We start from the raw sequence: 27,573 nt of genomic DNA, 5'->3' as shown, positions 1-27,573 counted from the left end.
TCGGTCGAATTTCTGTATGCGCGAGAGTATAAGTATATATATAATATGTATGTATATATCTACACACGTACATGATTTATCAACTGAGACGGGCTTTTTCACCCATTTCGTTTTGTTTCGTTTGGATTCGTTTTTTTTCTTGTTTCTTTTTTCCTGCACTATCAATAGACCCACATGAAAAACGACAGGCCAGGCGCGTGGGTCTGGGCCTGGGTCCGACTCTCTCGTGAATTGGATTCGGAATTAGTTGGCACAGAGCTGGCGTGGTGTGCGGACAGACGGACGGTTTTATTTCGTACTCAATAATTCATCAATTGGACAAATGAAATGAGTGCCCTCATATTTTTGTGCGCTATTTTAATTGGATTTGTGATCTATTCACTTATCAAATCGGTGCAGCGTCCCAAGAATTTCCCTCCAGGTGAGATGGCAACAAAGGATACGCGGCACAATTCCCTTGTAGTGTTTCAAATAGAAATGCGAGCTTCAGATTGGGTCTAGATGAAGATAAACAAAAGAGTCATGTAACCATTAAACCTGTGATGGACTCGGAGCATTCTAAAGTTTCATGGAACTAAAAGTGTCGTGTCTATTGTGTGTCTTGGCGATGCCTTCCATGTGATCCATGTAGGAGCCATAGAGAGACAAGACGACCTGCCTTACTCCCAAATGGTTTCCCTCATTAGCAACACGAAATGGACACCGACAGCGACAGAGATGGCGATGGGGACTGGGACGGAGACGGCATTGATAAAATTGTCACACAGCATATCTGACACCTAACCTAACTGGTCTGAGGTACATACGTGCCTAACAAGGGTAGGGGTACGGCTGATTTATGCATTTCTCAGTTTTCCAATGCAGTTTGCTGGGATGGGTTAATATTGCATTGTAATGCCATGCAGTGCAGGGCATTCCCTATATAGTAGAACCATTTACATACGGGTAAATATGGGATATTTCTATCAATTTCAACTCAAAATTATGCCAGACTGTACTAAAGCTTAGAGGGCATGTATTCTTATATTATTGAAACGCACTGTCTACTCTACGAAATGTGTATGAAAACTTAAAGCAATCAACTAGAACAGATCCCAATCCCAGCACATGTACAGGTGCCCCGCATTGATATTTCTGATAACCAACAGATTTCAATTTAAAGTTTTCTTTTAGGCGATTTCATGATTTACTAGCTAACAGATTTCACTAGCTGCCGATTAGATTAGTGTAGTACTCCATACATACGAGTATTCCTTCCGGACATAGGCATAGGCATACGAACGGGTTAGTTCTCATTTGAACTTCAATCACCGATCGATCACCAACCAACCACGATTAGACATCGATTCAATACAAGATAGGATAGTTTTCTGAACAGATTTTCTCTTTACATTCAGGTCCCCGATTCTTGCCTTGGCTGGGCAACACGCTGCAGTTCCGTAAGGAGGCACGGGCTGTGGGCGGCCAGCACATCCTCTTTGGCCAGTGGGCGCAGCGATACCAGAGCCAGTTGCTGGGACTGAAGCTAGGTCAGGAGTACGTGGTGGTGGCCCTTGGGCACGAGATGGTGCGCGAGGTGCAGTTGCAGGAGGTCTTTGAGGGGAGGCCGGACAACTTCTTTCTGCGGCTGCGGACGATGGGAACGAGGAAGGGTATAACCTTCACGGACGGGAAACTCTGGTACGAGCACCGCAACTTTGCCATGAAGCAGATGCGCCACGTCGGCTACGGACGTAGTCAGATGGAGAGCCACATTGAGCGGGAGGCGGAGGAGCTTCTGTTGCAGCTGGGCCGGACTGAGGAGGCACCCATAGAGCCGGTGACATGGTTGGCCCACGGTGTGCTCAATGTGCTGTGGTGCCTCATAGCCGGAAAGAGGATCGCCAGCGAGGGGAACAGCATGCTGCAGAGGTTGCTGGACCTGATGAATCGTCGCTCCAAGCTGTTCGATGTCTGTGGGGGGCTACTCGCGCAGTTCCCCTGGCTGCGGCATGTGGCCCCCGATCGCACCGGCTACAATCTCATCCGACAGCTCAACACAGAGCTCTACGGCTTCTTCATGGATACCATAGCGGATCACAGACGGCAGCTGGAGAAGGCGTCGGACAATGAGCCGGTGGAGAGTGACCTGATCTATGCCTATCTGCAGGAGATGCGGGACCAGAGTTCGGATAGTGAGAGCAGTAGCTTCAACGAAACCCAGCTGGTGATGACCATTTTGGACTTTTTCATTGCCGGCTCCCAAACCACCAGCAACACCATCAACCTGGCTCTCATGGTGCTGGCCATGAGATCGGATGTCCAGGAGAAGCTGTTCGCCGAGGTCTCGGCCAACGTCAACTCCGCCAAATCAGACGCCTTTCCCCATCTCAGTCGGCGGGAATCCTTTGACTACATGGACGCTTTCATTATGGAAGTGCAGCGTTTCTTCCACATCACACCCATCACGGGACCCCGTCGTGCCCTCTGGCCCACACAGCTGGGAGGCTACGACATTCCCAAGAATGCCACCATTCTGATTAACTTGCGTTCGGTGCATCTTGACGAGAAGCACTGGGTGGATCCGTTGCAGTTTCGGCCAGAGCGCTTCATCGATGTGGGTGGCAAGTGCTTCAAGGATGAGTTTTTCATGCCCTTCGGAATAGGCAGACGCCGCTGTCTGGGCGATGCCTTAGCTCGTGCATGCATCTTCTCCTTTCTGGTTAGGATAGTACAGCACTTTTGCATTGTTCTGCCGCCAGGAGAGACACCATCGATGGTACTGCTGCCCGGAATCACGCTCACGCCAAAGCCCTACAAAGTAAAGTTCGTAAAGCGTTCCTAAGAATGGTTAGATCTTGGTAATCAGGTAGGGTGTTGGGTATACATTTCCACATTATACATATGTATGTAAAATAATCTTAAGGTTATTCAGAAAAATAACCAGAGATAGTATGCCGATCAGGTGTGGTTCTGGTCTGGTCTGGTTTTTTTATTTTTTTTATTAAAGTGTCCTCTACATTAAACTAAAATCTTCATAATTTAAACAATTTGTGTAACAAAATTGAAATTAAATAAAAACCATATTATCATCGTTATCATTATTCGTTAATGATCATCGTTATCGTTCATTTTTGTCTGTTTTTACGCATGTATGTATAACAACACCAAGTCAGGGCTCTCAACGTATGAAAAAGTATTTACAAACTGAAATTTGAGAAGGAATAAAATTCCATATACAGTGGGGGGGTGGAGTATAATAAACTATGTAGCTATCTAGGTGCAACACTTTCAGGATAGTCCTGGACCAATTGCGTTGGCAAATTAAAAGTAACCATAATCAAAATCAAAATCGAAATCAAAATCATCATGGGAGAGAGTATTCTTAACAAAAGCATGAAATGAGCCGACCGCTGACGGACCACCAATTTGACTTAAATGCTAGTAGTGACTGCACTTAGACATGTGCCTGCCTGCCTGCCAGCCTCACTGTGCCGGCTGTTGCTGTCCCCTCTCATCTACCTTTCTTTGTTTGTCAGTTTGAATAATCATCTTTTGCTGGTACTAAAAATTGAAACCATTATCTGGCATATTCTGCGGATTGAACTCGAACTGTTGATTTCCCGCCACAGGAGCCACACGGGTGTCCTCCTCCTCGTTTCCAAAGTACTGCTCAATGATGTAGAATGATTTGTGATAGATGTCACGGTTCTCATGCGCCTGCAGATACTCGATTTTGTCCAAACCTAAAGGTAAAAGTAAGGCAACATTAGGATACAATTATGAATTATGAACAAAATGTGCTTACCTCCGCACTCTTCGATGGCCATGGCATAAGGATTGGGTCGAACCTGGTACTTTTCGCCCGCTTTAAGTATATTCTCCAGGGCATTGAGCGCCACCTGAACAATGTCCGAATCGATAACAGTGAGGAAATCACACATTGGCGGCACACAGCCGACCTCCACCAGATAGTTGATCTGCTCGGAAGTGCCACTGCTGGTGGCATTGGTAATGGCCCAGGCGGCCTCTTTGCGCGTCCTGAACTCAGCCGTCTGCATAATGGTCATCAACTGTGGGAATATGTTGGCATTGATAAGGGCCTGAATCTGATCCCGATTACCAGCGGCAATATTTGATATGGTCCAGCAGGATTCCTTCTTGATCGTCTCCGTCGTCGAGTGGAGCAAGTGGCTAATGCAGGGCAACGCATTGTAGCTCAATATCATTTGAGTCTGTTGATCATCACCGGTCACAATATTACCGACAGCCCTCAAAGCAGCTGTGCTGACATTCTGCTGGGGATGCCTGAAAGACGAATGAGAAGGAGGAGGATAAGCGGTTGAGTTAATCTTATTTGAACCACAAGTACTCACAGTAGCAGTTCGACCAGACGACGGGAAACGCCAGCATCTATGACAGCCTGAATTTTATCATTGGGTCCATCGGACAAATAGCTGATGGCCCAGCATGTGTCGCTGAGAACATCCACATCGGTGTAATCGAGCAGGCGAGCCAGTATGGGCAGACCGTGAACTATTTTAGTGAAGTCCGCTGGCGGACTTTTGCCACGGCACAAATTTGAGAGTGTCCAAACGGCATTCCGGATCATAGTGATACGCTCCGAAGAGCTCAACACTCTGCAAAAAAAGAAAAATGTATATATAGTCTGTTGGAGGACGCCAACAAATTCTCTTCTCTACTCACTGCAACAGGGGCAGCATAATGCCAGAGCTAAGCAGATGGTCACGGCACAAGGGGGAGTCGCCAGCTATGTTGCCCAGAGCCCAAACGGCCTGCTCCTGCACATCGTCGTGGGGGCTGGACAGCAGGTCTATGAATATGGGCACAGCCCCAGCCTCAATGACAATCTTGGTTTGATGCGAGGTACCCGAGGCAATGTTTGTCAGTGTCCAGGCTGCCTCAAACTGCAGAGTGGCATTGCTGTTTTTTCTTAAAAAAGTTACAAACTGGGGAACTATGCCTCTCTGTATGACCTCCTCGATGGGCGGATTTGGATCGCGGGACAACAACTTGCGAAACTTTTGCGTTGCCTCGAGTTGATCGGCCTCCTTTGAGCTGTATAGCATTTTTATCATTTCCTGGTTAATAATCGATTGTTGCGGTCCTGTTCCGGCACCAGCTTCTGCCTGGCCCAATGACTGTGTCCCCATTCCTTGCTGGCCAGTAGTACTGTCCGCAATTTGCATGTCCGTGCTCTGTGATATAAAGTCGTTTAGTGACCATGCAACACAGTAAACCAAATATAGAATGTATACCTGCAACTCGCTGCTGCTGCTGCTCTCCATTCCGGTGGGGGATGAATCCAGCACAACATTGCGACGCTTGAACAATTGCTGCTCACGCTTGGTTTTTCGCAACTGGATGCCAACTTCCTCGCGGCGGCGACGCATTTCTGTCGAGTCCAGTGCGGCATTTTTATACCGCTGTTTATGGGTAGCGGACATGGTGTTGACGTTTCAGTTCACTATGCTGAAAATTTTCATGTGTGGAAAATTATTGAATAATTATTTTACTTTGGAAATGAAAAATAAATGGAAAATATAAAAAACTTTGATACATGTTCGTTATACGCATATAATGTACATACATATGTGCATAAACAGTCAGTGAGGTCTGATTTAATCCACACTTTAGTGAAGTGCCAAGCCCTAAAACTCCCCAACTTTTCCTTAGGGCAGGGGTATCTCGGAAAGAGCCCGGATATGACGTTGCTCTCCAAATATTTGATGTGGTGTACTAGTATGTACATTCGCGTTCGATGAACTTTTTAGTTTTTTAAGCAATATGCACAATCACAACACTTTCACATTTATATTGTGTGTATGGAAAAGTGTACATATGTATGCATGCATGTATTTGTGCGTGGGCTTAGGTCAGAAGCAGGCCGTACTGCACCCACAACTTGCCCAGTCACTCTTTTTGGTAAGTAATAGCACATGCTACACAATTATTAACGATGAACACTCTCTTTACCTGTCTATGGGAGGGCTTTCTTTGCGAAAAGTAATGGGAAATTTTACGCACGATACGCCACACGTTTTAGCGCACAGAGTTGCCAGATATTCCTGGAATGCACTACAGCTGATGCAATAGATATGATGATATCGATAGCGAGCATTAGTTGAATGGGGCCAAGACTCGCAACTTGAAGGCAAGCATTATGAAAAGTTCGAAAGGAAAAGCCCGTCGAAAGGCCAAAAAGCAAATTAACCTCCCGGACAGTACAAAAGTGGCTCAGCTAAAGCACATTATGAAACTAATGCACGAATACAACAACCTGAAGGATGCGACCCAGCTAGTAATTGGAGCCTTGGCAGCAATGAAGAACGTTTCCATCAGATCCACACATGAAATGTACGATTTGCCAAACAATGAATGAAAAATAAATTGTTTTCGGGTTTATTTATGTATTTCTTTAGCCAATATGCCAAGTGCAAACCAAGTGCTTATAAATGCCACCAGGTCAGTAATGTTTTTTGGGCGATTCCCTTATGGTTTAGACCTAAGATTTAAGCTTAAAACTAATCAAGTCACTGCACTGCGTTCAATTGCACTTTGATATTGCGAATCACTCTATTGTCCAGCATGGAAGTAGGACCGGCAGCGTTCATTGAATGCCTTGTACGTCCGCTCTTTGATGATGTCTTCCACATACAGCTCTGATTGCAGCACCCTCAGCTATAGAGCAGATAAACATAATTTCAATTTATAAGCACGCACACCTGTGGGTATTCCATGATGCCTTTACCTTTCGCTGCTCTGCCTTGAACTTGCTGCCCGTATCCACATCACTAGGCTGAGCCTCTTGCTGCTCCCGGAGGTTCTTCAGACTATTCGCCGACAGTGTTATGCAATTGCGTATCTTTTCTTGCTGTTCGATTAAAAAATACAAATTTAATTGGGGCGATCTAGAACGCCAAGATTTAGGTTACCCGAGAGAGGTGCGATTGCTGCAGCTTAGCATACAGGTCGCGGCACGTGTTTTCGCTATCCACCTGGCCCTTGAAAGATTCGGTGGGAAGTGCGTTCAGAGCGTATATAATTTTGTCATCCACATCTCGCATCTTTTTCAGCGCCTCCTGTTAACAGACGAGAACCATGTTAGATGGTGGTATTGAACAACATAATCTCATAATTTGCCACTCACCTGGAAGCCAAGAAAGTCCAAACAATAAGCGGCCATTGAAACTAGGGACCAAAACTGGGTAAAACTGATTTTTTAAATAAAAACAATATTCGATAGATATACTATATAATGCCGGCGCAATGTGCCAGTTGCTGGAGTTGTTGCAGTCTATGGTTCGATTCTATCGTCACTGTGCAAATCGATGTTTATTCAATGTCGATAACTGGTTCTGTGAACACCGCACATCGCTAGCTGGTGTATGTAAAAAAATCATAACAAAATAATTTTAAACAAACCCCAGTAATACCTCGCAGGCTCCAGCAACCGTAACAATGCCAGTTAGATCCGAAGATATAAGAGAAAAAATAGAAAATGGAATCTACAAGCTTGCAGTCAACGACAAAAGCACGCGCAGCACTGTGTGGCGCGTTTACCGAAAAATTGAGAAAGAGGATGGCACAATCCTTGAGAACCTATTGTATTGCACTGGCTGCAAGGGATTAATGTCTTTTACCCACAAATCGACGACAAATCTACGCCGCCACAGGTGCCATCTGCAGTATCTAAAAAAAGCACTTGTCTTCGGATGTAAATCAAGCCCAAAAACACACGAAGGCGAAATCGACACGAGCGAAGAGGAGCACCACTCACCGATGGACGAAACGGAACGGATACCCGCCGTATTAGAGATGGAGGTGAGCAAGGAGGAAAAGCATCAACACCTTGAGGACGAGCTTGAAAAGAAACCCACTGCCGCAGACGTTGCCGCCTTCGCCAGTGCTTGCATCGTCCAGCCTCAGCTCCAGCCCCAGCCCCAGCCCCATCTTCAGAAACAGCCGGACATACCGATGTCCCTCGATGTCACTGAAGCTCAGGAGTCCTCTATATACGCCCAAACATGGTCCCTAGAGTATCGCAAGCTCAGTGAAGACCAGAAGTTCTATGCCAAACGAGCAATTGACGAAATCTTTGTCCTAGGCCGCTTACGGCGCTTGAAATTAAACACCGTGCCCCCAGCTGAGTAAACAGTCATCTCCTTGGGATAATTGTCATTATAAATAGAGGATAATCTGTACATATACAAATTGGTATTAACTAAAAGAAATATTAATAGCGAAAACCGCCATCGGTTCTAAAAATACAAAAAAATCTCGTTCTCTAAGAAGTGGAATGTTATGGGAGAGAAGTCCAAATTTAACTATATTGAAATTTTTTTATTGTTTTGGGGGATTTTATGATTTTGAAATATCGATATCTTACGCCGCAAACAATCGATAACAATTTTGTGTTAAACCACTAACTGTCACAAAACAATTGTTTACGTTTATCCAATAAAATTAAAATGGCTAATAGTACCGAAAGCCCCAAACGATCTGTTTTGCAATCTTTTGATGCGGTGGATAATGACGAGCACCTTCCAAATGCCTCGGTGGATAATGAAAACAAAGAAGACAACATTCCGGAGTCAGTAGCGAACTTTGAAGAAGGTTCATCCGGAGAGGAAGATCAAAACTCGGGGGGCTAACTATGGATATGGTGCGTGTCAATCAGAGGAGCTGGTACTTTTATGCTGTTCTTCCTCTTATGTTAATTTTTCTATCAATGCCCGCCTGGCAATTTAACAGTGCGGAGAAAAGCTGTGCTTCTGAGAAGCTGCGCGAGATCAAACCCATACAGTCGGAAAGAGTATGAAGGGCTCTACAAAAAGGGATTGAGGGACTTATCATAAGCGTGACCCGAGACCGAGTGTGTTCCTGTTTCTGCATGAAGATAAGAGCCTAAAGACACTCATTGACAAAATTACCATTGTGGCGTCCAGCTGTTTTGGTATGTTACCTCTGATCACATATGTACATATGTATGCTTGGAACGCACTCCTTGTCAATTGATACCAACAGGTGAACCTGGGAAGCTTATGCATATGAACATAGATGAATTTGCACCCCCCACTGAAAACTACGGATTTGCCATTGCGCAGTACAAGAAGACATTTAAAGACGGCAAAGGTGGATTAGAAATACAGGTGCAGTGGAGTAAAAGCTCAACTTGTTAAAAGCTTTGTGGTTTTTACAGATTCCCCCTAGCTCGCCACGTGCCTGTATACTATTTGCGACACTCACAGCCCCATTGCAGCAGACGCAGTCATCTTTCCAACGCTGCAAACATTCAACACGGCGGACTCTGGAAACTCGGTGGAACTGGCCAGTAAAACGCTGTTCGAGCTGTGGGGCACGCATCTCGCAGACTACGAGCTTAATCCCCTAATCACGCCTGTCACCAACCAGGTGCTTCATCTAAACAGCAAGATCTAAGCTCTCGTTTCGGAACTTTTTTTTATGATTTTTTACTTCTGTGTTTACATGGTTGCAAAATTTACTTGGCCTCCACGTCTGGCACGAGCTAAGCAAATCTAAAAAACAAACCAAATTTAACAATTCATTCGTATTAATTTAACCCAAAACTACTTAAGGTACTGGCATTTTCACTTGCTTGTGGTGCCATAGCTCCCCCACAAATGTCAGCAAGCTACATATCAGGCCAAAGCACCAAAGCATGATCAGGCCAATGATGTTGTCGATGCCCAGCTTAACGGGACCGATTTCAAGGTTCAGCCTCTGGGAGGCAAGTATGCGATTCTGCCGATGAGCGTTCATATATTGGGCGGCAATCTTCCACTCCCAGAATTTGTCCAGGCCCGAGGAGATCCAGGCCATAATAAAGTTGTTGTAGGCTTCCAGATGGGGCCACAGTCGTGGCACAAATGCCGCCGTGAGGGCAAAGTATATGTCATCGACCATAAGCTTTAATCGTTCCAATGATTCGTTGGCAATCAACTCTGTATTGCCCACGTGCCCATACATCAAGCGCTCCACAACAAATCCCATCTGCTCCGAACGGGCGTAGTCTGAGATCTGGGCGGCATCGGATACACGATAATGCTCCATAAGTCCCAGGAGAACTGGCTAAAACTGACAGATTTTGATTATTTTTAATATTATCCACGACTCAGGACTCACATCAGCTGACCGCTTATCGATCGTGGCGATCCATGCCTGTGATGTACCAGTCCAGATAAGTTTATGATCATAGAGACGCTGCCGAGAGTCGGGCGCTTCCTCCATAGTGGGCAGAGTCAGAATAGCCGCCAGTCCGCCACTGTAGACGGTCGTCAGAATAATGTCAATCAAGTAGCTGGCCAAGAGAACGGTTCGCAGTGAATTCGAACTGGTTATATAGCTGGTGCTCTGGTTGACGAATAGTTTTAGCGCACTGCCGAAGCCAAACCGTAGACTTTCGACCCAGGTCTGTGCCCGCGTCCAATGCTCAAAGCGACGGGTCAAGCAAAGGCCCAGTATCTCGAGCAGCAGGCAGACCATCACACACAGCCAAAGCATGGGCTGGAATGGTCGTAGAAGCATGGTCCAGCTGATTAAATGATGGGGAGCTGGCACCAGACAGGTGACCCCAGAACGACCAATAAAGTGGGTCATATCCATGAATTGATAAGCTTCATACCTATCCAAAACATTTTAGGAAGGTATGAACTAATATGGATTACAAATACGAATATGGTATGGCAATCCTACCAAAAATACAATCCCCCAATGCCATAGTCGTTCCGTCTATCGAGCACCATTCCTAAAAGACCATAGCCCGTGCCGTTTGAATAGATGCCTCCCCAGTCGCCCGTCTCAGCTTGGAGCAGAATGAATTATTCGTGAGCTTAAGAATACCCTTATGAGTACAATAACCTACTTGTATCAACCTGGATAGTGCAGTTGTGGAGTTCACAGAATAGCATCATCAGACGCACTTCGGTGCCATCGATGAAAACTTCCGTCTTGCCTTGAGCGCGATCGTAAACAGTCGGCTGCCTTTCCTGGCCAATTCGTTTAGAAATGGTTCTATTGAAAAAAATTCTGTTTTCAAAAATAAATCTACCCACATATTCCAGCAACATGAATGGCTTGTAATTGAAGATTCCAATGACAACTTCACGACCCTGTAGATCCTTCAGCTTTTTGGACATTGTGTTGCCACTTTCCCAAATAATTTCCCTGTTCTGAGCGTCATAGCGTTGCAGTAAATAGAATTCAATCGGTCTGTCGTCAAAGTTTCGCGAGCCCACAAAGCGATTTGTTTTGATGTCAAAGATGCTCGAATTCAGATATGGGGATCTGACCACTAAAACATTGGGTTGATCTTTAATTAATAAATGAAAAGAATGATTTCTGAATGGTAGCCAACAATAGAAATGGTACTCCATACCGTAAAATATGTATCCTCGGAGAATGTCCTTATCCTCCAGTAGCTCATCTGTGTAGGCAAAAATAAACCGATTCCGCAGCGAGCGCCAAATCGAGTAAATGCTGGCATTATAGAAAAACCGAGCAAAATCCGGTATCTGCTCTTGAAATGCTAGAAATGTCTTAAATATGCATTTATAATACAAATGGTTTAGTTTCGATTGTCCATAATCAGCTGGTCTGTTATCGATAGCAGGACTATAAATAGAATCGAAATTCGGAAATTCGAGAACAAATCCAAATTATAATGGATAAACTAGGACTCGGCTGTCCGTTTTCCTTCCTTGGAGGAAAAGAGGGAAGACCGCAGGGAATCAGACCCAAGCCAGGTATACTCCAGCTAAACTACGACTGTTATTTGGAGATACTTTCGTATCTGAACGCACTCGAGGACCAACTAAATCTGGGCCGCGCCCATCCCCTGTTCCGCCAAGTGCTGGCGAGCCTATTGCCTACGCGCTATAGTAAAATCAATGTGAAGATGCTAAAAACCGTCCAGGACTGGGAATACATGCTGGAACTGTGCGGTTCTAGCGTGGTTCGTTGTGAGGTACCCCACGGTCGCTGGGACGAGTCGTTCACCCACCCATTTCTGGATCTGCTCAGCCAGCACTGTTCGAATCTGCAACAACTTGTGCTGATATTCATGCACTCTGACACGGACACACCGCCCGCGTCGAGGGACAGTAGAGGTGGACACACTACCATTATGCAGTTGCTGATAAAGCTTCCTGGCCTGAGAAACCTGACGCTAATCGATGCTAGAGCGCCTCAGCGTAGGTACTCGTATTATTATTTTCCTGTGCTTGCCCATTGATACACATATACATACATATATCTAATGAATATCTCATGCAGTTGAACAGTTGCAAAATTTCGGTGAACTGCAAGCCCTAGATGTGGATGGGATTGACGTCAATCTTGCTGAAGAGAATTTCGTGCGGATGTTTCACAACAAGGCGAAATTGTGCCGCCTCTTGTTGAACTTTGGACGAGCCCTGAAACGCTCGTATCAACTGCCCCAATTGGCAGACCATTGTGTTCAACTGGAACATCTAACACTGGAGAACTTTCACTTGAACCTTCCCGATATAGGAGAGTTTAGGTCGCTGAAATCTCTGCGTATGATCTCCCGCTGGATTGGGGAAGTGAACAGCGATTTCTATAAATCCTTGGCCAAACGCTATGCCAATCGCTTGGAGCAGCTGCAGCTCCTGTCTATTCGCGTTGGGCCAGCCCAAGTGCATCACATACTGGCACTTAAGATACTCAAGGCGCTCGAATGCGACAACTGGCCCTCAGAATCTGTGGACAAATTGAGTCAACTAACTGAGCTCGAATGCTTGGCCATAGAATGTATTAATCCCATTAAAGGAGTCAATTGTCAGCTTCTGTCTGTCCTAACCAGCTGCTCCAAGCTGTCACATCTAAAGCTGGGCAAGCGCTGGCAGATGACCAGCTCTGAGACGAAACAATTTGTGTCCGATGTTCGAGACGTTCGTATGGAGTCCAAAACGAAGCTATTGCTGACACTTTCGTTCATCAAATTGCCGGAGCATCAAAAAATGGTTCGACTACTTTATAAAAACCATAAATCTTCTGCTTTAAGCCTCTCTACCATTTCAGTTGATTGATCTGTTCACGAATCACAAGCATTTAAGTCTTGGTTTTCATGACGTCTGCCATTACTGTCGGCCAGATACTCACTCCAGGTGCGACACAATTTTTGACTAAGACACAAAAACATATGTACCTCGCAATGGGAATGTTCAATGGCAACCGTCAGCCTTAGTATCCAATCGTTGTAGGCGATACCATTCATCTCAAACTCGCGTCGCCTACTCTCATAATCGTAGACATCATCCTCTACATCTATCCACTTGTGCGAGTCCATAATTATCAGAGGCAGGCTTCCATCCATCCGTACGTCAAATGCAGGATGCCACAAAATGCATGTGGCATGCGAATCCATAAAATATTTTTGGGCTAAATGGAAACACCGACTTAGAGTACTACCATTTGTTTGCCAAGACACTCCAAAACTCACCCAGAAAATTGAGAACGATTGACCAATAACTTGGTTCGACTAGAATATGAGTCATTATTTCTTTGTTCCTTCGGATTAGATGTTCCTCCGCTTATATAAACAAAGATATCTGTTACGAGTATCCATTCTTAATTTCGTATTTATAAAAAATTGTGCAATTGTCAATCAGTATTAATTTTAAATTGTATTTATTTGAGTTGCCATTCGGATGAAGTACCTGAAGAAAGTGCGTCTTACTGGGATTATAAATAATATAGGAGATACTCGTATATAATTATAGGGCTTCCAATTGAGCAGCAGAGTGGCTAATTTCTTAAGTTGTTAAGTGCTGAAGACTCGAGACGAGAACTCTTCAAATATTTATTGACATAAATATATGTTTAGTGATTATTGTAAATATTAAACAAATATAATTTTGCAATGCATGTTAAATTACTTTCAGTTACATTCTAGCACAATTAGGAGGGGAAAATGTGGGAAAGGGTCTGCGCAAGGCTCCTTGGTGAAATGTGCAAAAAAAAATCCACTAACATAGTAAATGTGGGTGTAATTTAATTCTTATTTAAACTAAGCTTTGACGCTGCCAATGCCGCTGCCAAGCGACTTCATTAGTTGGTAGCATTCCTTCAGCTTGCGCTTGTCGCCCACCTTTTCCAGTGTCTTGGCCGCCTCGGCCAGCATGCCAGCACGCTCTCCAGGCGAACTCAACAGGGCTGGTGGCAGATATTTGCATGCGACGTACATGGCAGAGGCGCGCTCTCGTTCTCCACCCTCAAAGTTCTGATGCCGCCGATCCTTGCTGCCACAGAATATGGATGAATGGGCATAGCGCGAGCGTAGACTCCTATCCAACAGTTGCTGAGTGGGACAGGGCGAGGCACCGGCCATCAGACGACAAACGGCCTCATACAAATAAATTCTCGATTGGGCGTTCTGCAAAATGGTAGATTTCGGGACATTTTGTGCTGAGGGTTGAATAGAGGGTCGTTTAAGCGCTTACTGGTATATTCTCAACAATGCTTCGCAAGGAATTCAATCCGGCTTGGAACTTTTCGAGCACTTCGCCAGGCACTTGATAGTAACCATCATCCTCGACATTCATATGCTCTAGCTCCCACAAAGCAGTCAGCGTCTCCAGAAGCCAATCGCAGGTGAGCAGTTGGAATAGCTGGAATTGGATCGGAATCAGAACAAAAATAATGAGCGACGATCTATCACCGGGGCAGGGACTGAAACTGGACCAGCGACATTGGACGGCGTTGATTTATGAAATGCACAGAGCTTGCATTGCAGTTGTATTGCCTGAAATCAAGATGGACAGACAATGCGACTACAATGCACCTGCGTGTCATCTCCGGGAGTGTTTGGTTTGGTTTTTTGATCAAATGCAGATTGTTACACTCTCTCACCAGCTGAATGCCTTTGGCATTGGTGATCCGGTTGACGGTCAAGCATTCCTGCAGCTGTGCACTGGCGTCATCGCACAAACTGTTGATCGATCTCTTGAGCCGTTTGTCGGGAGTGTTGCCATTGTTCCTGCATGAAAAAGTTGAAGATTCTTCGTTCTCCCTGGAAGTATTCACACACACTTACATGAGCAATAGCATCTTGGCACCGAGCGCCGCATGAAGGGCTTTGGGCAGATGATTGGTGTCGTTATTTGGTTCCAGCTGCACGGGAATCTGCTTGATGCTGTCGTATAGTTGTTCCGCCAGTGTGTCCTCGCCAAGGAGCCAGTGCACGGCAATTTCCAAGATGTTTGCCCACCAAACGACATTCGTATCGCGTTCGTCCTCGTCGGCCCAGAGGGTTTCCCTCAGCAGGGAGGTATACTTGAGGACATTGCTGACTATGGTGCCGCTGTGCTGTTGCTGCTGCAGTTCCACTTCACCGCCGGCAGTAGGAAGTCCTGCCGCCGACTTGTGTCCAGCTCCCACGAGACACTCAATGGCCTTAAACAGTAGATGTTCCCTATATTGCTGTTAACGAAAGATTCGGATATACATAGACAGAGAATACAGATCGAGTAGCGAGAGTGACCACCCACCTTGATAACATAGGCAGCAGGATCACATGCGTTTCGTAGCCTGGTGAAAAAGCCATCTTGTTCGCCAGAGTCGCTTAGATCGTAGCTAAAGTCATGGGTGCTGCAATAACGGAAGCCATAGGCGCTAAAGGCCCAGCGCAGTTCCTGCGTCTGTTCGGCAGCCCGAGTCCGGCCGCACTCCTGTCGCGCCCTTCCCATGTAGTAGAGGGCAAAAAGTGACTGCAGCCATTTGGGTGCACTGCGCTTCATACGGAGAGCGGTCATAACATGTATGCAGATCGTCTCGCGCGGCGTCAATAGATTGTGTGCCACCTCGGCCATATTGCTGGCATAGAGGGCCATCATTATGCCATTGCCGTCCGTGCCGTTACCATGTCCAGTCAGATGCAATTGATTGAGGCGATTGAAGAGCAAGGACAGCTCTCGGGCCGAGGACAGAGCCTGTTTCCGGTTGGCAGCCTTGCAAAAGAGGCCTCCGGTGCGACGCGATAGCACACGGCCCAGCCATAGTCTGTGGAAGATGAACCGCAAGAACTGCCAGGTGGTCTGCAAATAGCACTCCAAGCGTGTCGCCGGCAGGCTCAGCCCGAACATGTGCAGGCAGTTTAGATAGCCGGCATAGGCCTGGGCTCCCTGACCCGCGGCAAAGTCTGCCTCCGCTCGCTGCTTGTGCTGCCAGTAGGCATCCGTCTGAGCATCCAACTGGGGATCACCGTAAACCAAGAGCTTCACCAGGCAACCCAACATGAGCGTTAAATTCAGTAGCCATAGCCAGGAGCTGTGCTGCCAGCCGGCATAGCCTGCCGCATAAAGGAAAACATCAATTAGAATAAGACAGTCAGAGGCTGAGAGAAAGAAAACTCACCACCATCCATATCGTAGGAAAGAATCATGCGCCTTTGACGGCTCAGCTCCCCTCCAAGGTTATCCTCGTCTTGGTTTCCGCCGTGGAGAAAACTCTTGAAGGGATTCACTGCCAGAATCGCGAACATAAACATGCAGAGCCCCAAGCGCGAGTGGGTGGCCATGCCCCGCATAGAGCTTGGCACCACCAGAAGATCATCCTTGCTGCAGTTGCTGTCGCCGCCACTGCTGCAGCTGGCGGTGGATCCTCCGTATGGTGAGGGCGGCAGGGAAATGTCCGAGTGCAGAGGTGAGAGAGAGGGATCGGAGACATCGCTACGCGGCGGAGTTAGTCCAGCATCTGTGGTAGATGTCAGTGAGCTCTCGCGACGCTTCTTCGAGCCACCACGGACGGGCCATGGTCGCGTTTCCCGCTGAAGTAGATCCTTCACTTGGGAGCCATCGCGAGCCATCAACTCCCGCTGCAAACGCTGCAGCTCTGACTTTAGCTCGCTCGTCTGACGCTGCAGATCTCGTATCTTGTCAATGGATTTGCGCAGCACGGCCGACTTGTTCAGCTTGGCCTGATCCCCCACCACTAGATTCTTTAGTTCGGTGATCTTGTCGTTGATCGAAGTGCGGTAACGACGCTCGATCGCATTGTGGGCCGAACGCTTCACTTCTTTCACCTTGGGCTGTACCCTATTGATGGGCACTTTACCGGCCACCGATTGATTGGTGGCTTCGGTGGCTGGAGACGGTGCCAAAAGTACTCTCCCCTTGCTAGGTCTGCTCCCGTTGCCGTTGCTCGGTGCAATGGGCGGTGAGGGCTTGGGACTGGTCACAGTTGTGGCCATGGTCTTCTCTAGCAGAACCGTCATAGGTTGCTCTGCGGTCGTCAAAATCGTCGGATTAGTGGTGATGGGCTGAGTATACATGATGAAAGGTTGTGCTATTGGTTGCGTGACCAATGGCAATGGGGAAGGGGCCTGGACCTGGATTCTTTGCGGAGTCGACTCGGCTGGTGGCGTGGGCGGTGAAGAAGTCTGGTAAACATAGCCACTGGGCAGGGGGGAGGTGTAGAGTGGGGTATTTGGCGGTAGCCTAGTGGCATCCATGTGGTGTATAGTAGTGGTAGGCTGGGCAGCCTTAAGGACCAGCTGCTGCGGCTGCTGCGGCGTTTGAGGTTGCTGCTGCTGCGGCGGCTGAGGCTGTTGCTGAAGTAAATTATAGCTGGCGGTCATCAGAGGATCCGCTTTATAGAAGGGAAGTTGTAGCTCCTCCTTGATGTGCACTGGCGAAGAGTGCTCGCTTTTAACATGCAGCGGTTGTTGCTGCAATGGCTGCTGCTGCTGTGGCTGCACCATGGGCTGAGGCTCATCCATTCGCAGAATGTTCTCGTACATTTGCGCCTGTTCCAGGTCCATTTCGTTGAGGAAATTATCCAACATGTCCGGGTGCAAAACTTCGTTGATCATGTCGAAGGCATCGTCCTCTTTGAACAGGTCCAGGGACTCATCCACGGGGCCGGACATGAAGTCCATGCTATTATGATCCATATCAGATTTTCTTCTGCTGCTGAAAACATCAACAATATTGTGTAATTAATATAAACACACGTCTCGTCTCTCGGATTGTTTATCAAATTTCTAAGCGGCGCAATTACAAATTTTAGCAACAATACAACAGTGGTTCCGTACTCATTTGCAGGTGGTGAAAACTCTAGAGATATGTATGGCTACTACTGTATAAAGGTTTATATGTAGGAGTGTAAATATAAATGCTTTTCATTATGAATTAATGTGAGGAGTAGTCATTGTGCCCCGATCGGTTGAGTTTAAGTCCCGTATATTACAAGCTTTGCAGCTTTTTCAGCACTGCTGAGGACACGGTGCCCACAGAGGAACACATAAACGAGCGGGAAAGCATGCAAAAGCGCTGTCGACCAATCAGAGCGCTCGAATGGATCATACGATGTGACTGTGACGACGCCACCTTTGACTCTTGCCGCTCTAGTGGAACATTTTTAGTGGAATATTCTCCAATTGTTTGATTTACGTTGATGAATTTTTCATTTGGCTACCACGACTCAATCCTTGTCATTGAATATCTTATAATTTTAACCTTTTAACTATTCTGAAGTTCACTTTTGCTTTGATTTTTCCATAACTACCGCTGTAGCTTGGGAGACACTGAGGAATTGTTGGTCTCCACTAGATAAGGTTCATGTTGATGCTTGTTGGTGCTTTGTGATGCTCTTTGCTTGTGTTGCTATATTTTTGATTGATTAATAAACAAATGCAGTTCTGTTTGCAGCGACCGAAATACGTTTTGCGCTTTTAAGCTATTATCAGCTGTTGTGAAGAGTGTTGCCGGACACGAAAAATATATGCATTTATACTATCGATATACAAAACATGCAACTCAGAAAAATTAAATCGGTGTTGGGCATCGATACATAATTTGAGTATTTCGTTAAAAATGTAGCTTAGATTATACGGTTTCTGTTAATCCTGCAGTTTGTTTTTTCCAAAAGAAATAGCCATGCTCTAGCACAAAGCCCAAGCTGCTCAATGCAATTCCCAGCGACCATAAATAGAAAGCCCCCTGCAATACATCCAACGTTAAAACCACATGTTTCTTTCGGCGATTGCCTACGGCGTCAGATACAGCAGGATCCGTATCCGTTTGGTCGCCCAACTCCTCATAAAACTCCTCTGCATTGGGCGATGTCCCATCCCTAGTAATCAAGTCCATTTGGCGCCAATGCTCGTAGAATCCGTGCTCATGAAAGCTCGTGTACAGGGATTGAAATTTGTAAAGGAATGGCGATCCCAGCGGCATAATATATGTGCACAGCATGGATCTGAGGTACTCCTTAACAATGTGAAAGGAGGGACGATCCGTGTGGGCATTGTAGGTGAGGGCCAGAAAGTCCCTCGCGTGGAAGTCCCTCATTATAAAGGCGGATCGCCTATCCTTGCGACTCACTATCAGCTGGTAATAGGAGGTGGTGAGCTCCAATGGTAGTTGCCTGCTCCTACTGGTTAGCAAGTCGTAGTGGCGCTCCGACAGTGTGGACTTGACCGCATCGAAGAGGGTGGTCACCGCATAGATGCGCACATTGAGGCGAGAAAGTCCGTCCAAATTATCCAGCTGCGCCTCGTATGTGGGCCGGACAAAGCCGCTCTCCAGCTTGGCAAAGTAAATGGTTGTCACGACATAGCTGAAGAGAATCCAACACATGAGGAAGGCCCGCATCGAGCTGATCTGCGAGAATCTTTCGACAGGTTCCCCCAAATGGGTCTTGCCAAACGTCTCGACGATCTCATACCAACGAGCGAAGGTGAATCCCCGCCCCATCTCCCATCTCCGTGGCACGCACTTCTGCAATCGTTGCAACAGCCAGAAGAAAAGCACAACCAGCAGGAAGTTGGCCAACAGAAGATGCCACACGGACCGACGAAAGACCCGCAGAAAGATCAGGTACTCCGGCTGAATGTCCGACGCTGGCACCACCAGGTAAAGCATCCTGCGCGTGTGTGGATATAGCACCTCCACCTGCGGCCACATGCAGTCCAGGACAAAGCGTGAGTTGGGCCCAAAGTGCGTCTTGCCGCTGATGAGATCTCTGACCACGCCGGTAACGCTTCCATTGGGAAGGCAGCGTCCGTAGGACTCGTTATCATCGGGCAGGACGTAGGTTACGTTGGCGTTTAGGATCTGTGCGGCCACGCGGGCTGCCACGCCATCGACTGCCCTGTATCCGTATTTGGCCACCGGTGGTATCGGTATAGCCATCAAAGGATCCGTGAACATAGAGTAACGCAGCTCGAATCCCCGCAGATCCCTCAGCTTGTCGGAGTAGCTTGCAGCGTGGTCGCGGTGCCGCATCACCCGAAGCCCACCCTCGGGAAAGGGGTCAAAATCAAAGATTCCGTCATCCACTCGAGTGATCGCCAGCCCAAACAGCAACTGCTTCGCCCAGCATCCAGAGAAGAGGGAATGCAGCTGCTCAACATTGGCGCCGGGCCACAGGAAGATATATTTGTGGAGGTGCCTGCGAGGCTGTCGCGGATTTAGCATATCGATTATACGACGTACTAGGCCATCCCCATCGCGGCCTGCGGGAATATGAAAGATGCTCATGCTGTCTGTCCGACGCAAGGGCTCCAGTTCGTGGCTCTCAATGTCGCGCGTCACTGTGCCCACTTGACTGCCCACACATCGATGCAGCTCCAGCTCCAGAGACAAATGATCGGGTGTGCCGGCACCTAAGCAACTCACACATCGATATATGTAGGTGACCTGCGTGGCTTGCTGGATGACGATTTGGCAGCTCATCCTAGCCAGCCTCCATTCTGCAGATAAAGAATGGGAAGCCACACAAATTATTGGCAGCAGCAGTAAAACGACCGGTGACTCCACCATGGCAAAGCCAACTGTCGGAGCCAAAGTCAACGCTTTACGAAACTCCTTGGCTCCCTGGGGAATCGTATCCCAATTAGGATTGCGTGAGGCCTTAATTAAACGCCACTAAAAATAAGAGTTTGATTACGCCGTCATATACGTACATACATATCTTGATTGGAATTACTCATTTCGACTACTGTTTGATTCTAACAAGAATTGTAAACAAAATAGAATTGGGGAATTTCTGGTAAACATTTAATTCAAATAAGCTTAGGTAATTTGTTGGTTCCACGCAACAGGCTGATTGGCTCTCATGCCAATCTAATGTATACATTTTCATACCTCTATGATCACTTTTTGATTTTTACCGGAAAAATTATATTTTGAACCATAGTTGCTTTCGCTTTTTTTAAAATAAAGAACCGCCGAGCTCGTTCCGTCTCAAAAATATCGATTTTTTTGCAACAGCTACCCTGTGTATCGATAAGTAGAATTGCGGGAATATCTGACTAATCTAACGACGTGAAACAACAGAAAAATTATGTTAATTTTCTTAGCATTCCGAAAAGTAGTGCTGTTCATTATAAATCTAAAAAACCACGTACAAATATATTATCAAAAAATAAATATATATCGATATTGTATATCAATATATATCTAACAGCCCTAGTTTGCTGTCATTGTCACTTCCGCTTGCGAACAAAATACGGCAAAGAAAAACCCTGCGAGTGGCGAGTGTTTTAAGATCACACTCAAAAATAACATCAAAAAGTGGTAGTGGTAGTTGAAAGAGTGCCACAACTGACCAGCAACAACAACACCAACGACAAGCACAGACCATCAGTCCCAAAAACAATAAGCAGAGAAGAATAAAGTTGCGGCTTTTGAGCATCGCATCACATAGTCAAGAAAAACTTGGCTGACACCTCAAAAGCGGTAGCAGCTTATTTTTCTTCCTTTTATTTTTGGAAGCGCGTGTTCGTCGAGTGCGGGTGAGAAGAACAACGAAAAAATGGCAGACTCTGAGAACAAACCGCAGCAGCTGCTGCCCATTGAACAACAGCAGCCGCTGGCCGAGGAGGAACAGCAGGAGGACGATGGCCAGCAGGGAGAAGGCAAGCCAGCTCCGCCGCCGAAGGAAATTATTGGTAAGAGCAAACGTAAATGGATTTGCATTTCATTCATACGCAAACACATGGCGACCGCTAGTTCTACCAAAATAGCAATGAAAGGAATGAAAAAGTAAAATGTGCGTGTGTGTACACATATAGAGTTTTTTTTGCGTGTATGTGTGTGTTTGTGTCTTAAAATATACGCACGACGGCCATTTTGTATAGCAAGGCACATACATATGAACGTTCACCGGTTCACCGCCCGCCGCCTCATGAAAATCGGCCCCGGCCCCGTCCGTGGCCCGGCCGCAAAGAAACGAAATGAAAACTTTGCCTTTTGCCGGTGTTGCCCACCCCCGTACGTTTGGTCTGCCCCCTGCGTGGTCCCCCGCACCTAAAATTCGAGCAACCCAATTTGTTGGTCCTCTACGTTATCTGCGCGCGCGCACGTCGATGAGAGTGAGAAAGATATAGAGAGGGAGAAAGACATTGAGAATATGTTCATGTGTGTGTGTTCATTGTTTTGGTAAATTTATTTGTATACACTGCCGCAGACGCGACACACACACAACATACGCACCGCACAGTGGCATGTGCTTGAATCGCGTATTGGAAATTAAATGCATTTTTAAGGCGCCAGCAATCCATATGTAACCCACTATTCATGCTTCCATTCCATTTCGCCTCGAATGGCAGCAAAACCAACAATGACGTTTCTAACCTCACAATTGCAGCGACCAAAGTGACCGGCACCGTCAAATGGTTCAACGTGAAGAGCGGTTACGGTTTCATCAACCGGAATGACACCAAAGAGGACGTCTTCGTGCACCAGAGCGCCATTGCCCGCAACAATCCGAAGAAGGCTGTCCGCTCGGTGGGCGATGGAGAGGTGGTCGAGTTCGATGTCGTTATTGGCGAGAAAGGCAACGAGGCGGCCAATGTTACCGGTCCGTCTGGAGAGCCTGTGCGCGGCAGCCAGTTTGCTGCGGACAAGCGTCGCAACTTCCGGCCCTGGATGAAGAAGAACACCCGTCGCAAGGATGTCGAGGAGGGGGATGAGATGGAGTCCCCAGACCAGCAGCAGCAGCAGCCCCTTGATGGACAACAGCAGCTGCAGTCCGGACCCCGCCAGCCCCGCCAAAACTATCGTCGCGGGCCAAGCGGACCCCCCGGTGGACCTCGCGGCGTTCCCCGTGGTCCAGGCGGACCCCCTGGTGGACCCAGGCGCTACAACAACTACTACCCGCGTCAGCAGCGTCGCGGTTTGGGCGGCGGTGATGGCAGCAGTGCCGATCCTGGTGTTCACGACCAGAATCCCGAGGGTCTGCAGCGCGGCGGAGAAGGCCCTCGTCGCGGTGCCGGCGGCCCCGGCGGACCCCAGAGACGCTTCTTCCGACGCAACTACAATAACGGGCCACCACCACCACGACGCGATGGCGGGGAGTACAGTGAGTACACTGCACCAAGTAATTCCAACAAGCATCCCATTTTCTTTTCCTTTTTTAACTTTTCGCTTTGCCCTTGTTGCAGTTCAAGGCCAGGGCCCGCCGCGCCAGCAGCAGCCGCGCCCCCGTCGCCAGAATCGGAAGCCGAATGGTCCTGGCGGTGGTCTGGAGCAGCAGCAGCAGCAGCCACAGCAGGTAATGAACTAATCACCACTGACACAAATAGAAAACATCGCCAAAGCAACATCCAACCGTAACAACAAAAAAGAACAACCACTAATCAGCATGGCGGCGGCAACAACAACAGCAAGAAATACTACTTGGTGTCGGCAACATAGAAATAGAAACACTCCCACTCCACACACAACTAACTAAAATGCATTCATAATTAACCACTAAAACATCAGAGGGAAAACGAATAATTGTAATACTTAACATAAGAGGCTTTGGGTCTAACAACATGAATGTAACAAAACCAAACAAATAACAGCTCTTCATGTTCCATATACCATGATTTGTTTTAAGTTGATTTCTTATGATTTACCCCCTACCATCATCCGCGAATCCTATACAGAACGGCGCTCAGGAGGTGCAGAATACTACAACAGAAAGTACTGCATAGATCCAGACAACAAGAAGAACACCATCAACACCACCAGAAGCAGCAGCAACAGCAGAAACATGCAACAAAACCCACTCAAAAAAAAAAAAAAAAAACAACATCAAGTGCTGCAGACTCTGCAGATAAGAGCAACAACAAACTGGGCCGTAGCGTATTTTATATTTCTTTCGTTTGCTTTGCTTTCCGTTTTGTAGGGAAACTCTCATACACCCCCATCTCATACAATAGCAAAGAGGAATAATTTCAAATTCAAATTTAGAACCCCGAAAATCTGCAAAACAAATTGAAGTGTATTATAGTAAGCAATAAATTCAAATACGCCCAGAAATTTTCAGAAAAGAGAGGTCAACAAACATGAAAATAACATTTTAAATTATTTCACAAAAGTTATTTTGAACCCTTTACCACTCGAACAAGCACACTACCATTCACCCTCATTCACGGCTCACGCAAGTTGAAAACCGTCTAATTAACATAACTGTAACTGAAAATATCGAAAGGTGGGCGAAACGGGCGCGAAACGTAACAGCAGAGCAAAGCAAACAAGAGAATCATGTAATTCACAGCAAACTTCATAAAGAAACTGAGAAAAGAGCAAAAGCGAAAAATCTACATACAACAAATGCAAAATGGCAACAAAGGAAAAGTAAAAAAAAACTTTAAAAACATATTGGAAAAAATAAAAAAATTGAAAAACACATTTTTAAGTTGCGTTTATTTATGAGACTAACACATTTGTTACCTTTGTACAAACATTCTTTTGGTCTGCCTATCTTTAGATCTATTATCTTTCATACGAACAATATCCCCTCCCATCCATCCCCTTAACAATACCCAGCTAGGATTTTAAATCGATTGACTATTGTGTCTATGTGTGTCACAGGAACGAACAATCTTCAAGTGTTTGGAAAGCTACGATTATGGTTTACTGTACTAGTTTAGGCAGAAACTGGCTCTAAAGTTTTAAAGTTTACAAGTTTGTCGTTAACGAGGTGACGGTGGATATATTCAATTTCTCCAGGCGACCCAGCACGAGCAGCTCATCTATGGAGCGCTTGGCATAGAACTTTTGGTCCTCGCTTAGCTTGAGGAATGCATGAGCCCAGGAACGTGCGTAGCTCTCGGCCTCGGATAGGGCACTGGGGTCGATCTGGATGCATTTCGTTGCGATTGGCTCGAGCGTCCCTCGTTGAAACTCTTCTAGAATGACTGGGCTTTCCAGAACAATGGGGCTCTGTTGCTCCCTTTCGCCCGAACAGGATTCCTCAGAAAATAGTTTGAGCAGCGGACGCGTATCGGTGGAGCTCATTCCCAGATCTACCTTCGGTCGCTGCTACGGAGCAGAGAAAATGTCACTTTGGTCATCTGCAGCTCAAAATTGTTTATCATTAACTTACGTTCGCAAATTCTTCGACGGGATCTTGCTCGTCAAGATGGTTTATTTCGTCGTCCATCTCGTACTGTCTTTTGGGGGTCATCTTATTATCATAGAACGCCTCGTATTGGTCGGCGTATGTCCGATGACGGTTTGCTCTTGTGGATTCCACCGTGCTCGGTACCCTTTCGTTGTCGGTACGATTTGAGGGGCTCTCCGAGTCGGTGACAGGACTTGGCGCATCGTCGGCAGAAATATTTCCGTTTTGCTTCAGGTAGCGGACATGACATTTGTGGATACGTAGATTAGATGTGGTTCCTCCGGTGGACTGCATTACCCGCTTGCAACCCACACAATAATAGCGCCATTTCAGCCTTGATCCGTCGGAACGGAGAATCTCCCGATATACGTTCCAAACTGAGCTACGCTTTTTCTTTTTCTGCAAAACGTATTCGCCTGTGTTAATTTTTAGCAATATGTCCAGCTGGGACTCTTTGCACTTTTCTTCTTCGAGAGAATTTATGACAAACATCTTTTGTTTCTCAGTCTGGCGACGGCGCTATCGGCCCTAGATGGCAGCCCTCACCGTCCAGGGATGGAGATATGCGAAACATCTTTGGGTTCTGCATCGACCGTCGCGGTTGACAAGTTGACAGCCCTCACAGACCAGGGCTTCAGGCTAATTAATAAATAATGCCGATTATCCAATGCGACAACAAATGTGCTCGACAACAAATGTATGTTAGGAAAAAAAAATTATGTTTATTGTTACTTGTACATTTCTTATTTGTCAATTGCAGATTAATTGTTGTGGTTAAGCAGCCTAAACATGTCCTTATGAAAGGATGAAAGCTCCTGCTTTAAGTATTTCATCGTTTTCAGTTTTTCCCTCTCTATGGCCAGCTTTTCCTCTTCTATTTCCAGCAATCTAGCTTCTCTTTTCCGTTTAGCTTTGTACTTTTGTTCTATAGTTAGGTTCTGCTTATCGAGCTCCTCTTCGTAGTTCTCCAAACACGGTCTTGAAGAAGGCAATTCCATTTCCTCTACCATGCTAGTCTCGGCGTATTTCCCCAAAGATGGTCGAACAGAGGGGACTTCTATATTCTCTATCATGTTGTCTGGTATATAATCATCCTCCTCTTCTTCGTCTTGGAGTAGCCCATCTTGGGAATTGTCCTCTTCGTCCTCTTCAGCATACGCCTCATCGATATCATCAGTTGCACTTTCCATTGCATCCTTGTCGTCATCTGAAGAGGCTACGAGTATTATTATAGTATTATTTATTGTCGCTCTGATTGATCGTATCTCCCACACTTACCTCTGCAGTCGAACGTAAAATCGCTACTTAGATCAACGGCTTTGGTGCCAATTAGGAGTGACTGAAGTCTATAGAAATGCTCCCACTTGGATGGCCTCCCAAATAATTGAACATCCTTCGCCTCCTTGCTAAATAATAAAAATGTAGATCACATATCAGTCCATATTGTTGACTATATGAAACAATAAACATACCGATATTTCTTGGTCAAATTGTCCATTTTGGCTTTGACTTCGACAGGACTTGCCCCGAAATGTTTCATTTTCAGTGCCATTTCCCTATGAACATGGCTATTCTTGCGCTTGCCGCGCAAATCATCAATGTACACTGCCCACAGCTGCAGAAGCATTTTGGTGCCATTGGCGCACCATTCGTGTCGGGTGGGATTATCTTTGCGATACGTTCGCTGCCTCATCTCCGCTTGTGTATACTCCAGCTTATTATCACGAATGTCATCCTACATATTTTCTGCAAAAAACCTTTCTAAATCCAATTTTGGTGGGTTCATTGGCACATACCTGTTGTTTCTCCATGGCGTGTCTCTCCTCTTTGTCCTTGTGAAGATGTCTCATATATTTGACGTGACACTTGTGGATGCGGAGATTCGATGTGTTGCCACTGCCGGATTTTAACACTCGATTACATCCGGTGCAAAAATACGACGATCTCAGTGGCGTACCGTCGGAGTCAATGATTACCCGGTACACTTTCCAAACGGTGCTGCGTTGATCCTTGCGCAGCAGCTTGTACTCGCCTGTTTTGATTTTTTGTGCTATTTCTCGCTGGGATTCTTTAGTTCTAGCCGCATATTCTAGATTGCTCGTAAAAATTTGGCTTGTTTCCATCTGGTCGGCCATAACGCTAGTAATGACAATAATAAGTTCTATCGTTCATCGATAAGAGTTCTTATCGATA

At 46.4% G+C, this 27,573-nt stretch overlaps 12 protein-coding genes across 21 annotated transcripts; 5 read left to right on the top strand and 7 right to left on the bottom strand.

Moving 5' to 3' along the window:
* The first annotated feature begins 227 nt into the window (after positions 1-227).
* On the top strand, positions 228-3,077 carry Cyp305a1 (Cytochrome P450 305a1). The gene is made up of 2 exons (XM_001353587.4): positions 228-421; positions 1,398-3,077. The coding sequence occupies exons 1-2, from the start codon at positions 328-330 to the stop codon at positions 2,822-2,824; spliced, it is 1,521 nt and encodes a 506-aa protein (XP_001353623.1). The 5' UTR covers positions 228-327; the 3' UTR covers positions 2,825-3,077.
* Positions 2,975-6,105, bottom strand: Kap-alpha1 (karyopherin alpha1). Of its 2 annotated transcripts, none has more exons than XM_001353586.4 (6): positions 5,977-6,105; positions 5,259-5,472; positions 4,687-5,198; positions 4,356-4,619; positions 3,788-4,287; positions 2,975-3,725 (listed from the first exon to the last, which is right to left on the bottom strand). In XM_001353586.4, the coding sequence occupies exons 2-6, from the start codon at positions 5,445-5,447 to the stop codon at positions 3,544-3,546; spliced, it is 1,647 nt and encodes a 548-aa protein (XP_001353622.2). In that variant the 5' UTR covers positions 5,448-5,472; positions 5,977-6,105; the 3' UTR covers positions 2,975-3,543. The 2 variants fall into 2 exon arrangements, with proteins under 2 accessions (XP_001353622.2, XP_033240328.1); XM_033384437.1 differs by lacking the exon at positions 5,977-6,105 and adding an exon at positions 5,591-5,787.
* Positions 6,106-6,133: 28 nt separating this feature from the next.
* On the top strand, positions 6,134-6,413 carry LOC26533341 (DNA repair protein SWI5 homolog). Its single transcript, XM_015187486.2, has one exon. The coding sequence runs from the start codon at positions 6,164-6,166 to the stop codon at positions 6,380-6,382; it is 219 nt and encodes a 72-aa protein (XP_015042972.1). The 5' UTR covers positions 6,134-6,163; the 3' UTR covers positions 6,383-6,413.
* On the bottom strand, positions 6,387-7,292 carry Ccdc58 (Coiled-coil domain-containing 58). Its single transcript, XM_001353584.4, has 4 exons — positions 7,151-7,292; positions 6,936-7,082; positions 6,752-6,874; positions 6,387-6,681 (listed from the first exon to the last, which is right to left on the bottom strand). The coding sequence occupies exons 1-4, from the start codon at positions 7,184-7,186 to the stop codon at positions 6,577-6,579; spliced, it is 411 nt and encodes a 136-aa protein (XP_001353620.2). The 5' UTR covers positions 7,187-7,292; the 3' UTR covers positions 6,387-6,576.
* On the top strand, positions 7,252-8,501 carry LOC6900602 (uncharacterized). The gene is made up of 2 exons (XM_033384441.1): positions 7,252-7,386; positions 7,444-8,501. The coding sequence occupies exons 1-2, from the start codon at positions 7,270-7,272 to the stop codon at positions 8,152-8,154; spliced, it is 828 nt and encodes a 275-aa protein (XP_033240332.1). The 5' UTR covers positions 7,252-7,269; the 3' UTR covers positions 8,155-8,501.
* A 951-nt stretch (positions 8,502-9,452) lies between these two features.
* Positions 9,453-13,553, bottom strand: Ir76a (Ionotropic receptor 76a). 4 transcript variants are annotated; one of them, XM_002134937.3, is made up of 8 exons: positions 13,484-13,553; positions 13,190-13,422; positions 11,399-11,558; positions 11,076-11,332; positions 10,886-11,009; positions 10,717-10,825; positions 10,147-10,645; positions 9,455-10,092 (listed from the first exon to the last, which is right to left on the bottom strand). In XM_002134937.3, the coding sequence occupies exons 1-8, from the start codon at positions 13,536-13,538 to the stop codon at positions 9,595-9,597; spliced, it is 1,935 nt and encodes a 644-aa protein (XP_002134973.2). In that variant the 5' UTR covers positions 13,539-13,553; the 3' UTR covers positions 9,455-9,594. The 4 variants fall into 4 exon arrangements, with proteins under 4 accessions (XP_015042968.1, XP_033240331.1, XP_002134973.2 ...); XM_015187482.2 differs by lacking the exons at positions 11,399-11,558; positions 13,190-13,422; positions 13,484-13,553 and having other exon boundaries at positions 9,453-10,092; positions 10,886-11,004; positions 11,076-11,181; XM_033384438.1 differs by lacking the exons at positions 11,399-11,558; positions 13,190-13,422; positions 13,484-13,553 and having other exon boundaries at positions 9,455-9,539; positions 9,595-10,092; positions 10,886-11,289.
* Positions 11,623-13,908, top strand: LOC4813381 (uncharacterized). 2 transcript variants are annotated; one of them, XM_001353583.4, is made up of 3 exons: positions 11,623-12,212; positions 12,295-13,004; positions 13,063-13,908. In XM_001353583.4, exons 1-3 carry the CDS (start codon positions 11,684-11,686, stop codon positions 13,168-13,170), a joined length of 1,347 nt encoding a protein of 448 aa, XP_001353619.2. In that variant the 5' UTR covers positions 11,623-11,683; the 3' UTR covers positions 13,171-13,908. The 2 variants fall into 2 exon arrangements, with proteins under 2 accessions (XP_001353619.2, XP_015042969.2); XM_015187483.2 differs by having other exon boundaries at positions 12,078-12,216.
* SREBP (Sterol regulatory element binding protein) lies at positions 13,797-18,634 on the bottom strand. Of its 2 annotated transcripts, XM_015187480.2 has the most exons (7): positions 18,498-18,634; positions 16,396-17,951; positions 15,531-16,330; positions 15,077-15,462; positions 14,893-15,019; positions 14,484-14,651; positions 14,051-14,416 (listed from the first exon to the last, which is right to left on the bottom strand). In XM_015187480.2, exons 2-7 carry the CDS (start codon positions 17,930-17,932, stop codon positions 14,051-14,053), a joined length of 3,384 nt encoding a protein of 1,127 aa, XP_015042966.1. In that variant the 5' UTR covers positions 17,933-17,951; positions 18,498-18,634. The 2 variants fall into 2 exon arrangements, with proteins under 2 accessions (XP_033240327.1, XP_015042966.1); XM_033384436.1 differs by lacking the exon at positions 18,498-18,634 and having other exon boundaries at positions 13,797-14,416; positions 16,396-17,932.
* On the bottom strand, positions 17,931-20,843 carry Ir68b (Ionotropic receptor 68b). Its single transcript, XM_001353581.4, has 2 exons — positions 18,498-20,843; positions 17,931-17,948 (listed from the first exon to the last, which is right to left on the bottom strand). The coding sequence occupies exon 1, from the start codon at positions 20,802-20,804 to the stop codon at positions 18,867-18,869; it is 1,938 nt and encodes a 645-aa protein (XP_001353617.4). The 5' UTR covers positions 20,805-20,843; the 3' UTR covers positions 17,931-17,948; positions 18,498-18,866.
* Positions 20,844-21,439: 596 nt separating this feature from the next.
* On the top strand, positions 21,440-24,088 carry yps (ypsilon schachtel). Of its 2 annotated transcripts, none has more exons than XM_002134936.3 (4): positions 21,440-21,934; positions 22,633-23,346; positions 23,429-23,538; positions 23,918-24,088. In XM_002134936.3, exons 1-4 carry the CDS (start codon positions 21,799-21,801, stop codon positions 23,963-23,965), a joined length of 1,008 nt encoding a protein of 335 aa, XP_002134972.1. In that variant the 5' UTR covers positions 21,440-21,798; the 3' UTR covers positions 23,966-24,088. The 2 variants fall into 2 exon arrangements, with proteins under 2 accessions (XP_002134972.1, XP_015042965.1); XM_015187479.2 differs by having other exon boundaries at positions 21,441-21,934; positions 22,633-23,364.
* Positions 24,089-24,661: 573 nt separating this feature from the next.
* LOC6900598 (uncharacterized) lies at positions 24,662-25,958 on the bottom strand. 2 transcript variants are annotated; one of them, XM_015187478.2, is made up of 2 exons: positions 25,363-25,958; positions 24,662-25,295 (listed from the first exon to the last, which is right to left on the bottom strand). In XM_015187478.2, the coding sequence occupies exons 1-2, from the start codon at positions 25,870-25,872 to the stop codon at positions 24,936-24,938; spliced, it is 870 nt and encodes a 289-aa protein (XP_015042964.2). In that variant the 5' UTR covers positions 25,873-25,958; the 3' UTR covers positions 24,662-24,935. The 2 variants fall into 2 exon arrangements, with proteins under 2 accessions (XP_015042964.2, XP_002134971.2); XM_002134935.3 differs by having other exon boundaries at positions 24,662-25,298; positions 25,363-25,957.
* A 120-nt stretch (positions 25,959-26,078) lies between these two features.
* Positions 26,079-27,557, bottom strand: ssp (sunspot). Of its 2 annotated transcripts, none has more exons than XM_002134934.3 (4): positions 27,177-27,557; positions 26,853-27,115; positions 26,659-26,786; positions 26,079-26,596 (listed from the first exon to the last, which is right to left on the bottom strand). In XM_002134934.3, the coding sequence occupies exons 1-4, from the start codon at positions 27,513-27,515 to the stop codon at positions 26,142-26,144; spliced, it is 1,185 nt and encodes a 394-aa protein (XP_002134970.2). In that variant the 5' UTR covers positions 27,516-27,557; the 3' UTR covers positions 26,079-26,141. The 2 variants fall into 2 exon arrangements, with proteins under 2 accessions (XP_002134970.2, XP_015042963.1); XM_015187477.2 differs by having other exon boundaries at positions 26,853-27,126; positions 27,177-27,318.
* Between the last annotated feature and the right edge of the window lie 16 nt (positions 27,558-27,573).

The sequence above is a fragment of the Drosophila pseudoobscura genome, chromosome X (genome assembly GCF_009870125.1).
Source record: "Drosophila pseudoobscura strain MV-25-SWS-2005 chromosome X, UCI_Dpse_MV25, whole genome shotgun sequence".
In the NCBI taxonomy this organism is placed as follows: Eukaryota; Metazoa; Arthropoda; class Insecta; order Diptera; family Drosophilidae; genus Drosophila; species Drosophila pseudoobscura.
Note: the sequence above shows the minus strand (reverse complement) of the source record. Positions and strands in the feature narration are given on the sequence as shown.